We start from the raw sequence: 14,022 nt of genomic DNA, 5'->3' as shown, positions 1-14,022 counted from the left end.
CTGAGGTCTCCTGCATTGCAGGCGGATTCTTTACCAGCTGAGCTGGTGTAAAGAACTGACTGCCAATGAAGGAGATGCAAGAGACGTGGGTTTGATCCCTGGGTTGGGAAGATCCCCTGGAGACAGAAACGGCAACCCACTCCAGTATTCTTGCCTGGAAAAATTCCAAAGATAGAGGAGACTAGGGGGCTTTGGTTCTTTAGATTCCAAAGAGTGGACACAACTGAGCATACACAAACACATACATTTTATATATATATATATATATAAATTATCCTTCTCTGCTCATTAGAATGTAAGTTCCACAAGGACAGAATAGCACAGTGACCAAAAATCATTTATTGAATGAATAATGTATAACTAATTAATTAATGCAAAACATTATCTAAACTGATCAACCATATAATTATAGGCATAATTACAGACATCTAAACATCATAATTGCAGACCTTCCCCAATCAGGCTCCAGCTTGGCTTTCTATCTAAATCATTTCTTCAACAAATACTCACTGAGTGTCTAAGTGCTGTACACTCTTCTAGGCATTCAGGATATAGTGCTGAATAAGATCACAGTCTCAATCAACAGGGAATTCACCAGCTATCAGAAGAATAGCATTAAACAATTCATTAGTTACTTACAATTGTGGTAAGTGTTATCAAGGAAAAGAATGAGAAGCTATGAAAGTATATAATAGAAGATAAGAACTGGAAGTTTAAGCAAAATTTCTTGAAGAATTGATATTTGAAGTAAGCTTTGAAGGAGCAGTAATTAAAATATTTACACATATGTGTTGGAAGTTCAGGGTTAGACCATTCCAGGCAGGAGAAACAGCATAAATAACAACTATTATTATAATTTGTCTTACTCTTTGATAAGCACTCTGCTAGGAGATCTAATTGTCTTCTCACTGAAACTCATTGCAGCTTTATTTAGCTATTTTTATTCAAATTATACACAAGGAAATGAGGCACAGTAAGTTTAAATGACTTGTCCAAGGTCACAGAGTTTTAAATTGAGGGTACTTTCCTAATCCTCATTAAAACCCTCCTGGTACCATATTCATTGGCACCCATATGCCTTGGTACATTCCCCCGGATAACTCCGGTATCCTGTCAGCAACACAATTGTCTGTCTCCCTCAAGGAATTTGACATTTCCCAGGGAAAAGAACATTATCTTATTCACCTTTCTTTGCCACAGTGATCATAGTAGGCACCCGGTGCCTGCTGAGAGAATCACGAAAACAGTCCAAACTCCTGGCATGTGCATTTGGGTGGATCAAGTTAACTTACTCACATTGTATGTAGCATCTACTCTCAAAAATCCATACTCGTTTTAGAAAAATAGTATGCTCTCCACATAAACGGACAGAAGAAGGAAGAGAAGCCAAAAGGAAGCACAAGAGCATCTCTGGAGAATCCCAGATTTCCTGGGTGAGGTTACTACAGTCAATGTAAGTGGGAAGCCAGGAGGCTTGAACTCAGAGCTAGTTCTGATGGAACTTTGCCCTTCAGGCTACACTGTATTTCCTCTTTTCACTCTTACCTATCCATATCTACTCTCGTCCTACTCTGGGCGCCAAGAGGCTGACCTATATGCCTCGAGGCTTCTGGCCAAAGGAAGTCACTGGTAGGAGAGGAGAAGAGACGAAAGTAAGGTCAGAGTATTTGTTTCCCAGACTCTCTCATCGTAATGCTGCTTTTACTTAAGATCTCAGTTACTGGCTTTCTCCGCACAGCTTCTAGGTCATGGTTGGGTTCCAATAATCTTCCTTATCTCTTTAGGCCAAGGGGTAGTAAAAGAACCAAGCAGGACCAGCATTAACCTCTGTGGTTTCCCTACACTCTGCCCACACTTGTGTAAACAGTCACTTTACTAAGATATCCTCAAATTATTCTAATTTGAGTGTGCCATCTGTTTTCTCCTGGGACCCTGACTGATACTTTGGCTTGTTGATCTGACCACAGAAGTGAAGCAGTGGAAAGGTGAGATGCAATGATGACGGACTGGAATGCTCAAAGGGAAAGGACAGACAAGGTGGGAAGGGGACAAACACTGGAGGGACCATGATTCTGGTTATGGCTTCTTCTTGATAGGAAAACTCAAAAAACACTACATCTAAGCTGGAATAGTCTCTCTATCCTTAATTGAGTGTCACATCAAACAAGTATTACAGACTCCCTTAAAGAAGATTCTCTAAGATGAATATAACACCTGACATCCCTGGAGCAAGCTTTAGGCACCAAGTTAATCATGGTGCTGATTGTTTGCAGAGAAGAACAACAATTAAAAATCAGTGGCTTTCCTGTTTTCTTGAAATCGTGCATATATGCCTTATCTGTATTTGGAGTTACAACCTCGTCAAAGTTCTCATCTTTTTACAACCTGTTCCTTTATTCTTTGCACATTGTTTAATGACATCGCATCTCCAGGAGGACACACAATCAGAGACTTCACAGAACAGGGGGTTTGCAGCCTACTTTTAAGACAGTGTGAAAGATCCACTTCAACAAAATAGCTGCCATTTTCCTTCAATTCATCTCCAGTTCACCAACTGCATACTTAGAGTAGAAATTCGCTTCTGCCTTCTGTCTACTGCCAAAATCACTGAAAAGGCTTTTATGGATAGCTGCAAAAGATACTGTAATTTGATAGTCATCTTTTTTTCCCCTGCTCTAATTATTATTTTAACGGGCTTCTTCTTATTTTAATAGATTTTTTTAATAAAGAAATCTTACTTACAAATTTTAATTAGCTTACTGAATATTCACTGCTTTGGAATAAGTAGTTTAATGAGTAAGGAGACCTCAGATTACTAACTAGCCTGAAGTCTCTAAGTAGCTTAGGGGGAAATGATGCAGCCCTAGTGATATAAGCCCAGCCTGTACCTCACAAACCAGGACTCTGAGCCGGGGCCCAAGGGAAAGAGGAATCACATTGCCTTTTGCAGGAAAAAAAGTAAAAATCTGTTTCATTTCTTTTTATCAAGAACTTCTATGTAAGAACTTTCAGCTCTCCCACTCACCAAGATTTGTGACTCTTCTCAATTCATTTAACTTCTCTGAACATGCCTCCTCATCAGTAAGGGTTATGTAATTTTTTCCACACTAGACAGTTACAGAAGTGGGTCTTCTGTACCGCTTTAAAAAGCTATGTTAGTTAGATATCTAAGTTGGATGAATGAATGAATGAACTTAATGCTGCAAATTAAGCACTCTATTATTTCAGGTTCTCATCTGCTAAAAAAGAAAATCAATCTTTTCTTTACAGTACACTTCAATTACAGTAGCAGTGAAGAATAAGTTAACATTTTTCATTCTAAAAACACCTGGCAGAGAAAGGAGGGCCTGAGTTATTTAAATTCAAAATTAGAATCAGGAGAACAATGGAATTTTTTGTGACTTACTAACTTGAATAAGTAAGTTAGCTCTATTCCAAAAAGTAAAAGCATATTAATATCTGCCCCCCTGATTAAGAATATATGACAATTTTAACTATGATTCTCAGTGCTCATGAAATTTCTTTTTTTGTGAACTTTCAGAGTGTTATGTAAAAGGGGAACTCCAGCTTACCAAATCACACTATGCTATGCTGTATTCAGTCATGCCCCACTCTTTGCGATCCATGGACTGTAACCCACCAGGCTCTTCTGTCCATGGAATTTCCCAGGCAATAATACTGGAGAGGGTGGCCATTCCCTTCTCTAAGAGATCTTCCCGACCAAGGGATCAAACCCTGGTCTCCTGTATTGCTGGCAGATTCTTACCATCTGAGCCACCTATAATACAAATTAATTGAATATGATCCAAACCAAACTCCTGATCTTACCCCAGTACCTATTCCTTCCAAATCCTTCCCCAACACACTTAATAACAACTTCACACTTCCACTGCTCAGGCCAAAAATATTAAAGTCATCCTATCAGTAAACCCTCAGCTGTACCTTCACAATTATCTGGAATGCAGCCATCTCTCAGCCTCTACTACTATCATCCTGGTCCAAGCCACCGTCATCTTCTGCCTGGATTATTGCAGTGGCATCTTAACTGGCATCTCTGCTTCCCCTTGCCTCCCATTGTCTATTGTCAATATAGCACCCATGGAGACCCTGTTAAAACTTAAGTCAGATCATGTCACTCCCTCAGTATTCTATCTCACTTTGAGTAGAAGGCCAAGTCATTACCATGGTCTCTAAGGCCCCTGTACCATTTGGACCTCAGTCTCTGACTTCATTTCCTACCACTTTCTCCAATTGCTCAGGCTACTTTTACCACAGAGCCTTTGCACTTACTGTCCTCTCTGCCTGGAATATTCTTCACCAATTAGCCACATGGTTTGGTCATTCATCACCTTCAATTTTTACCAAAAGCTATTTTCTCAGGAGGAGTTTTCCTTACCACTCTACTGAAAATTACAGCCTTTACCTCCCTATTCTCCTTCCTTCCTTTTGCTCCATAATGCCTATCCCTTTCTAACTTATAATTTCATTTATTTACTTTACCTGTTTGTATCCTACCAGGAAAATTCAAGCTCCATAGGGCAGATTTATTGCTGTTGTATAACTAACCTTTTAGTCAATTTAAAAATATATATACAGGGAGGGAGATGAGAGGGGGGTTCAGGATGGGGAACACATGTACACCCATGGTGGATTCATGTCAATGTATGGCAAAACCAATACAATATTGTAAAGTAATTAGCCTCCAATTTAAATAAATGAATTTAAAAATAAAAAAATAAAAATTTATATACAAAAAAAGGGGCACACATCATAAGTACAGTGCTTGGTAAATTTCCATAAAGTAAATACACCCATGGAACCATCATTTAGATTGAAAAACATTCCCCTTTCCAATTCTAATTTCTAACACTAAGATTAATTTTGCTTGCTTTTGAACTCTGTAATAAATTAAACTATACATTAAGTGCCTGACTTCTTTCAAACAGCATTATGTATTTACATATAGTTTAGTTCATTCATTCTCATTGTTACATAATATCCCAAATATACACAAATATACCACTTTTATTTATCCATTTTCCTACTGAAGGATCTTTCCATTGTTTCTAGTACTGTTGATAAGGATATTCATATTTATATATATCTTTTGGTGACGTGTGCACAATTCTATCAGGTAGGGCAGGGGATTCAGCCTGTAAAGTTCACAGATGTTTCTTCCATCCCTAGCAAAGTATCTGACACATAATAGGTGTTACAATAAATTTTGCTTGCTTTTGGTGTTTTTTTTTTTTTTTTTTGCCACACTGCACAGCATGCAGAATCTTAGTTCCCTGACCATGGATTGAACCTACGCTTCCTGCAGTGGAAGCACAGAGTCTTAACCACTGGACTGACAGCAAAGTCCCAACAAGAAAATTTGTGTTAACAAATGAATGGGAATATTTTTTTAAGAATTCTGCTATTTCAATTTAATAATTCACATATGACTTCCTAGGCTTATATGTGTAGGTTTATAATGCATAAAAATTAAATTTACATCTGTAAATCTGTCACAACTTAATAAATATACTACCACAGTGACAAACCTAGATAGCATATTAAAAAGCAGAGACATTACTTTGCTGACAAAGGTCTGTCTAATCAAAGCTATGGTTTTCCCAGTAGTCATGTATGGATGTGAGAGTTGGACCATAAAGAAAGCTGAGCACAGAAGAACTGATGGCTTTGAATTGTGGTGTTGGAGAAGACTCTTGAGAGTTCCTTAGACTGTAGGGAGATCAAACCAGTCAATCCTAAAGGAAATCAGTCCTGAATATTCATTGAAAGGACTGATGCTCAAGTTGAAACTCCAATATTGGCCACCTGATGTGAACAACTGGCTCATTGAAAAGACCCTGATGCTGGGAAAGATTGAATGCAGGAGGAAAAGAGGATGACAGAAGATGAGATGGTTGAATGGCATCACCAACTCGATGGACATAAGTTTGAGCAAGCTCTGGGAGTTGGTGATGGACAGGGAAGACTGGCATGCTGCAGCCCATGGGGCTGCAAAGAGTCAGACACCACTGAGCTACCACTGAGCTACTGAACTGAACTGAACCAACAATACCACTAGAACTCTTTGAATATCTCTTTCCAATCCCATTCTAATCAACAATATTCTTTATCATTTCATTTCTTTCTTTATATTTAACCATGCACCCCCTAAATAATGTGCTATTTACTTGGTTTTTAACTTTATAAAAATATCATTACCATATATATATGCAATTTGCATTTTCACTTTAATACTAGAATTCACACAAATTGATGTGTATAGTGTGTAGCTATAAATCATTATTTTTAATAGCTATACAGTAATCCATTGTAGGATTATATCACAGTGGGTCTATCCACTTCTCCAGTCAATGAAAAACTGGCTTATTTCAAGTTTTTTGTCATTTCAATGTTACTATGAATGCTTCCACAAGTCTCCTAATATACACAACAAGGTTTTCCAGGGCAATTTCATTTAAAGGTGAAATTATGGATTGAATGATATGTGTATATTCAAAGGTATAAGATAATGCCAAGTTTTCCAAGGTGGTTATACCAATTTATATTTCTACCAATGATGTTTAAGGGTTCCTGCTGCCATATATACTTACCAACCAATGTGCAGGACTCTATATAGTCTTAGGATTTTTTTTGCCAATCTAGTGAGTGTAACACTGATTCAATGGACATGAGTTTGGGTAAACTCCGGGAGTTGGTGATAGACAGGGAGGCCTGGTGTACTGCGGTTCATGGGGTCGCAAAGAGTCGCACACGATTGAGCAACTGAACTGAACTGAACTGAGTAAGTATAAATGTTACTTTAATGCAGTTTTGAAAACATGGATTCCTGATAACTATCTTCTATGAAATTCCTGTGTTTTTTGCCTATTTTTCAACTAGGATATCTTTTCTTATTAACTTATAGGAGTTCTATATATTTTGGATTTTAATCCTCTTGCTTATACACTTACAAATGTCTTCTTACAGTTTGGGGACTGTCTTCACATTTTAAAAAGGCTTTATCTGAAATAGTTTCAAACTTGCAAAGGAAGCTGCAGGAATAAAAATTGTAAACAATATGTATGCATCCCCTTGACCCAGATTCACTTGTTATTACCATTTTACCCCATTTGTTTTATCATTGTTGGGCTCTCAAGCACACACACTCTCTCATGCTGTGTGTATGTGTGTGTGTGTGTGTATATATATATATATTTGTATGTGTTTATATGGCACCCCACTCCAGTACTCTTGCCTGGAAAATACCATGGAAGGAGGAGCCTGGTAGGCTGCAGTCCATTGGGTTGCTACCAGTCGGACATGATTGAGCGACTTCACTTTTCACTTTCATGCATTGGAGAAGGAAATGGCAACCCACTCTAGTGTTCTTGCCTTGAGAATCCCAGGGATGGGGAGAGCCTGGTGGGCTGCCATCTACGGGGTCGCACAGGGTCGGACACGACTGAAGTGACTTAGCAGCAGATATACATAAATATGAAGGACAAACTTCGGGAGATGGGGAGGGACTTGGAGGCATGGTGTGCTGCAGTCCATGGGGTCGCAAAGAGTCAGACCTGACTGAGAGACTGAACAATACAATATACATACATATACACACATACACATATATGCTTATGTGTGTGTGTGTGTGTGTATGTGTGTGTGTATAAACACACATTTTTTTCCCTGAACCATGAGGGTAAATTATTGAATATATACACCATGGCCTCTTGCCCCTAAGTGAGTCACTGTGTATTTCTTAAGATTAGAGGTGTTGTCTTGTATAACCACAGTATAATTACAAATTATAATTTACTTTAGTAATATAATTTGTAAATACTATAAATAATCCTTTATGGTGTTTTCCCCTCCAGTAGAGGATCCAGTCTAGGGTCAAACACTGCATTTACATGTCATGACTCTTTAGCTTCTCTTAATCTAGAACATTTCCATGGTCTGTCTTTTATATTTTAAGAATACTACTCCTTCCTCACTTTTTTCCAGCTAGAACATTCCTCATTATGGTTTGGCTGATGTTTTGATGTTTTCTAGTGATTAGATTCAGGTTACATTCCAGGGCAAAATACTATATAAATGCCCATTTGTCTCTCTTTGATAATGTTGATTCTAATCAACTGGTCAAGGTTTTATTCCATTTTTCCACTCTATAATGGCCTTTCTAAAAAATATCCCTTGTAACTAATAAAAGGCCTATGGAGAGGATACTTTAATACCATATCCTTCATACAAATATCCTCCTAGATTTAATATCTATTGATAATTCTTGCCTGATATAATCTTTACTAAAATGGTTGCATCATGTTGATGTTTCACAGTCTTTATTAAGTACTTTGATAAACGTCCTACCACTGAATTTATCAACCTTTTCCCTTGCTGCTTACACATTTTATCTTTTTAAAGACTATTCTCAAAGTACTAAAGATATTTCCTTACATTTTCTTCTGAGAATTCCTTTCTTATTCCTAATTATTAAGTATTTTAAGCAGTATTTTAAGTATTTCAAGCAATAAAGAATAAATCAATTTCATACACTTTAAATCTAGCAAAAAGTATTGCTATAGTTGCCAATTTTCAGTGGGTTTCAATATTTTAAAGTTAGCTTTGTATATTAACAGCTTCTGGATTCTAACTTTAATTGTACTTTAGTATGATGCATATTTAAAACACTGTTTTTTCTCTTTAGAAATTAGCTCACCTGTCAGGTCTGTAATATTCTCTGCTTTCACAGAGAAATTAAGCAACTTAAAAGGATACTAATTAAAAAGGCTAGCGACTGGACTTTCCAGGCAGTCCAGTGGTTAAGACTCTGCTTCCAACGCAGGGGGCACAGGTTCAATTCCTGGTTGGGCAACTAAGACCCTGCATGTCACACACAGTGCGGGGAGGAGGAGAAAGGCTAGCAACTTATGTCTTTAATAGTGAAAATAATACTGTTTCCATATTAGAGATGTGGGGAAAAGGGAATGGTGGAGGGGAAATAACACTTTTAAGCGTGAAAAAGTAAAAAGGAGAGGAAATTGTCACAATTTACACTGAATCTTACACTGATTGCTGAAATTCTCCATTTGAAAGGCTGATTGGGGAGAAAAAAGATCATAAAGTCTGCTTTATAGACAAAGAAATATATCTATGTCTATATTATTTCTAACTGATGCAATTACTAAAAAATTCCCAAAACTTAAGCTATTTTTCTATGAAAAACCAACAGAATGAATATAGTAGTGAATGATTTTAAGAAAAAATAAGGTAAATGGGATCCTAGGCTATTTTAGAAGCACAGCAAAACCTCCCTAGTTCAGAATAGTCAGAAGGAAGCTCTTCTCACTCGTTACACAAGCATGTGTTAACAAATCCTACATAACATACACAAGAAGTACAACCAGTGAAAAACCAGGATTATACTGATTTTGAAAAATGTATATAATGTGTTAACCTCCAGTGGTGAATATGTTATAGAAGTAAAAAAGAAAAGCAAGAAAGGGAGTAGAAGCATGAAACACCTTAATTTGAACTGGACCCACAAACATCTGAATTCTACGTCACAGACAGCTGTTGGGATTAGCAGGTGTAAACTGTTATGAATAGGGTGAATAAACAGCAAGGTATTACTGTATAACACAGGGAACTATATATATTCAATATCCTGTGATAAACCATAATGGACAAGAATATTAAAAAAGGAATGCTTTGTCACTTTGCTGTACAGAGGAGATTGGCACAACACTATAAATCAACTCTACTTCAATAAAAATAAAAATAAAACACCAATATGAAACTTTCATTGGAATGTGAAAGGGATCTTTAGAATCTTGAACTTCAGACCTATATGAGTATTTATTTAGAGGCTACATTAAAATTTGTGTCACATGACTTCTAGGCACCATTAAAATTTCTGCCAAGAGTGAGCTTTTCCATAAGTGCCACTGCAAGAACTGGTTGTTGACTACCACATTTGCTTGCTATAAAGAAATGTTACTCAAGTTATAATCTATAAACAATAATATGAGAACTTAAGTAAAATTATATTTCAGAGCTAAGGCCAATAGAATATACTTATTTTTTAAGAAGGTACAGTTACTTGGTTATTTATTTGTCTCCAACCCTCAGTCTAAAAAGCAAGTCTGGGATTTCCCTAGCGGGTCCAGTGGTTAAGAATCTGCCTTCCAATGCAGGGGAAGTGGGTTCAATCCCTGGTTGGGGAACTAAGATCCCACATGCTAGTGGAGCAATGGGGCCCATGTGCCGCAACTATTGAGCTCATGCCACAACTGGAGAGTCCGAGTGTCACAAGCAAAGTTCCTTCATGATGCAGTGAAGATCCCACTTGCTGCAACTAACACCTGATGCAGCCAAATACATTAAAAATAAAACAAGTCTATCTGCCTAAAATTAAGTGTATTTTTGTTAGAAGATGAAAGGTAACTTCCAGGGCATGATTTATTACAAATAGACATTTAAAAAAAAACAACAAAAGCAGGGATAGGCATGAATTTAATTCTTCTATTTCATGGATAACAAAAAAGCAAAGAAATCTTTGAAACCCAAATATCATAGCATGGTTATCAAGAAAGGACTTGGAGAACTCCTCAAAGCTTTCATCACAGAGCTATATGAAACTTCCTTTTGACAACAAATACATTGGTTTCTCACTGGTAGAAGCTTAGACCAGCCATCTAAATTGGGAAAGCGAGACTACATGCTGTTTACCGAAGAGTCATATGAGTGTAAACCACGTCACTCCCCGAGGTATGTTTCTGTTCTTTCTATAGAAGATGTACACTAGGGAAGCGGGGATCATTTTGATTCCTTGACATTTAGGGTGAAAAGAAATCATCTAAGCTTTAAAAGCTGGCATAAAAATGTGGAAATATCTATGTTTTCCTTATCTCTTCTTTGATGATGAAACATTTGGATATGAAATTTGATAAAACCGCCCTGAGGAGAAAAGCAGGGTTCCTACAATCAACGGAGGACCAAGACACACGTACGGCACCCCTCTCACCTGGGACACTGTGATGCTGCACTTCTTGGCCAGCTCCTCTTTGGCTTCTTCACTGGGGTAGGGGTTGCTGAGGTGTGAGTAAAAATATTCATTCAAGATTTCTGTGGCCTGTTTACTGAAGTTACGCCTTTTTCGTCTAGGAAGGAACGAAAAAGAGAATTGTAGTTATAATCCACATTAACTAAAGAGGGATATATTACTTAGGATTATACAAAAAATGTTAGATTTCTATTTCTTAACATTCTCAGGGTCTCATGTATCATCATGATATTGTAAATTATACTCTTGGCATTCGCCAGAGAACTATCCAATTCACATTAAGATGTAGGATAACTAAGAAAAACACTAGAATGAAGCACAATTCACTTCATTCTTTACTCAACAAATACTTATTGAGGATCTAATGTGTTCTAGATATTCAATAAGGATACAGTTGGAACAAAACAGATAAGGGCTACTAGGGAAGTTTATAGGAAATTAGAGAGTTAGGAAACGAAAAACATTCGATAAGCACCACAGAAATAAATACTTATAAATTATGGTGATCATGTCAAGTACCATGAAGAAAAAGTATAAGGTATAATGAAAGTGTCTAAGAAGGAAACCTAACACAGATTATGGAGTTGGGAAGGGTGTCCTTAAAGGAGTGACATTTAATCTGAGACCTGGAGAGTGTGTATGACTTAGTCAGACAAAGAGTAGAAGGAAGAGAAATAAGCAGAGGCAATGGTCTTCAAACAGGAAAAAAGCTTGGCCAGTCTAAAGGGCTAGAGGAGGCTGGAGCACAGTAAAAAATCAGGAAATATGTGAGATGAGTCTGGAAGGATGGACAGGGGCCAGATTATACAGGCTTAGTGGACCCTCTATGGATATTTGAATTTTATTTTAAGTGCAATAGGAAGCTATTAAAGGTTTTAAGTTTTACATTTTAAAAAGATCATTGTGACTACTGAGAATAGCTGGAGAAGGGCATGAAAGGAAGTGTAGAGATATTTAAAGAGACAACAGCAATGGTCAAATTGAGAGATGATTGTAACTTGGCAATAGGGTGAGAGTAATGGAAATAAAAAGATTCAAGCTGTTTGAAAAGTAAAAGCAATAGGACTTGATAATAAATTGGATGAGGGGAGTGAGTGAGGGAATACAGAGAAAGAAGGTAAGGGAAAAGAAATTTCTGGATTTTTCTTCTTAAGTAACTGCCTGGTCCCAGGTATGATTTGCTCACCAGGCAAAAACTAAGGGAAGACAAGTTATTTATTTTTATTGGGAGGGGGTGGCAGAATGTCAGAAGATCAAGTATTTGCTCACAATGTATTTCAAATAGCAAAAATGTCATTTATATTTGGGTCTTATTATTAAGATTTTAAAGAATTCCAGCAAGAAAATTAGCATCTGTCAGATTTCACTTTAAATTAAATTCTCCAGTAACTGGAAAACACTTTCCCCAAATAATTTTCCTAATATTGTCTTACAAATAATCTTAATGATCTTAATTGTGATAGCATATACTCAGGAAAGACAGCATCAGTAGGCAGTTGTAAATGTGCATACCCTACAAGATACTTCTAGTTAAAATGATGGCACTAACATGGCAGGTTAAGTATGTGATCTCTGTTTCAACATTAAGGGAGAGTCAAGGGAGCAAGAAATCTAGGTCTGATCAAAACATCTCAAGTTATGAGACCTGAAATTTCTTAATTTCAATAATTTTTTGGAAGGTTAAACCATTGTTTCCTGAGGGATGAAGAAGAGAGTTAAAATCTATTTGGGGATTAAAATCAACAGGATTTGATGATGAGCTGGATGGGGGAGGTGGTGAGGGAAGACATGGTGAAAAGAAACGTACACCAAGAAGAGCAATCAGCATTTCTACAGGAGTCATGCATTGTTGACAAGAAAAACAAAGCCCTTTCCTGGGGCTTTCAAGAGGCACAGTCTGATGAGTGGGTGAGTGGGTGTGTAGGGTAGAAAAGGTCTAGAATAGATACTTAAACTGTCAAACCTAAAAGTAATTACCTGGCCCACAGATAATGCTTGTTGAGACAGTACAGTAATGACCTGCTTGTAAAGGTTTCTGGCTGCCTATGAAAACTTGGAAGATCAGTCACACCAGGCTCACATTCTCAGAAGGCAGCCAGCTAAGTGGTGGCTGTTCCCTCAGATGTGTATCCATTTGCTCTAATCCTCACTGCCCCTCATCTAGCCACTCCACTCAATTCCATTACATGTAAGTATGTGAGCTTGTGACTCAGTGTAAAACAGGGAATCCAGCAGCAAGACTGGGTACGGTGGAGCGAATCACACGGGGCATTTCTTTGGAAAATGAAGACTTATGAAAGGAGGAATGAGCAGAAACATATTGGGAAAGTAAAGATAAGTTTGGCTCGTTTATCGACATCGCCTAAGAGTGGTTGATTTTAGAAAGCACAAAAAAACCTCAGAGAACAAATTTATGGGCAGAAAAGAATAACTCACCCCAGAAGGTCTGGCTGCATCCAAACTATAGCCCTTTTACTAGAAGAGTAGAGGGACCGACACAAATTTATTCCTAACTGTTCTATACCGGTACATGCGTCGGCTTGTCCAATTACGAAGAAAATGTGACTATGCCTTTACAAAAAGCCAGGGTGAGCAAGGGGATCATATATCTGAATGAACATGTTTGCCTGGAGCAGAAAAACCTTGCCTTCTCAGTGCAGAGGGCTTGCTGAGAGGCACTACAAGAATAGATGGAAGCAAAGCTCAGTATTTGCATTCACTCGAAGGCGTAAGAGAGAACTCCGTCTTATACTTCATTTATTTTTCAGAAAAAACATTCTTTAGAAAATGCCCATTAAGCATTTCCCCTAAGTTTCGTTCCCCCCAGGCTTCACCATGCTCTAAATGGCTGTGCCTCAGGCCAGCGTGCAGCGGTGCCCCGTCCCGGGGCTGTGTCCCATAGGCCTTACAACATTCCTAACGGCAGTCTCTGCGGGAGGAGGGACTCTGCTTCAAGCTCTGCC

General features: G+C 37.8%; 1 protein-coding gene across 3 annotated transcripts in view; it reads right to left on the bottom strand.

Annotated features, from left to right (window-relative positions):
- Positions 1-14,022, bottom strand: part of PBX3 (PBX homeobox 3) — a 219,457-nt gene that overhangs the window by 26,626 nt on the left and 178,809 nt on the right. For all 3 annotated transcript variants that reach the window (XM_043469572.1, XM_043469574.1, XM_043469573.1), the window contains exon 5: positions 11,021-11,156. In XM_043469572.1, coding sequence (XP_043325507.1) covers positions 11,021-11,156 — 136 coding nt within the window. The remainder of the gene's footprint in view (positions 1-11,020; positions 11,157-14,022) is intronic.

This window comes from Cervus canadensis, chromosome 5 (genome assembly GCF_019320065.1).
Source record: "Cervus canadensis isolate Bull #8, Minnesota chromosome 5, ASM1932006v1, whole genome shotgun sequence".
Classification (NCBI taxonomy): domain Eukaryota; kingdom Metazoa; phylum Chordata; class Mammalia; order Artiodactyla; family Cervidae; genus Cervus; species Cervus canadensis.
This window is presented reverse-complemented; position numbering and strand designations above follow the sequence as displayed.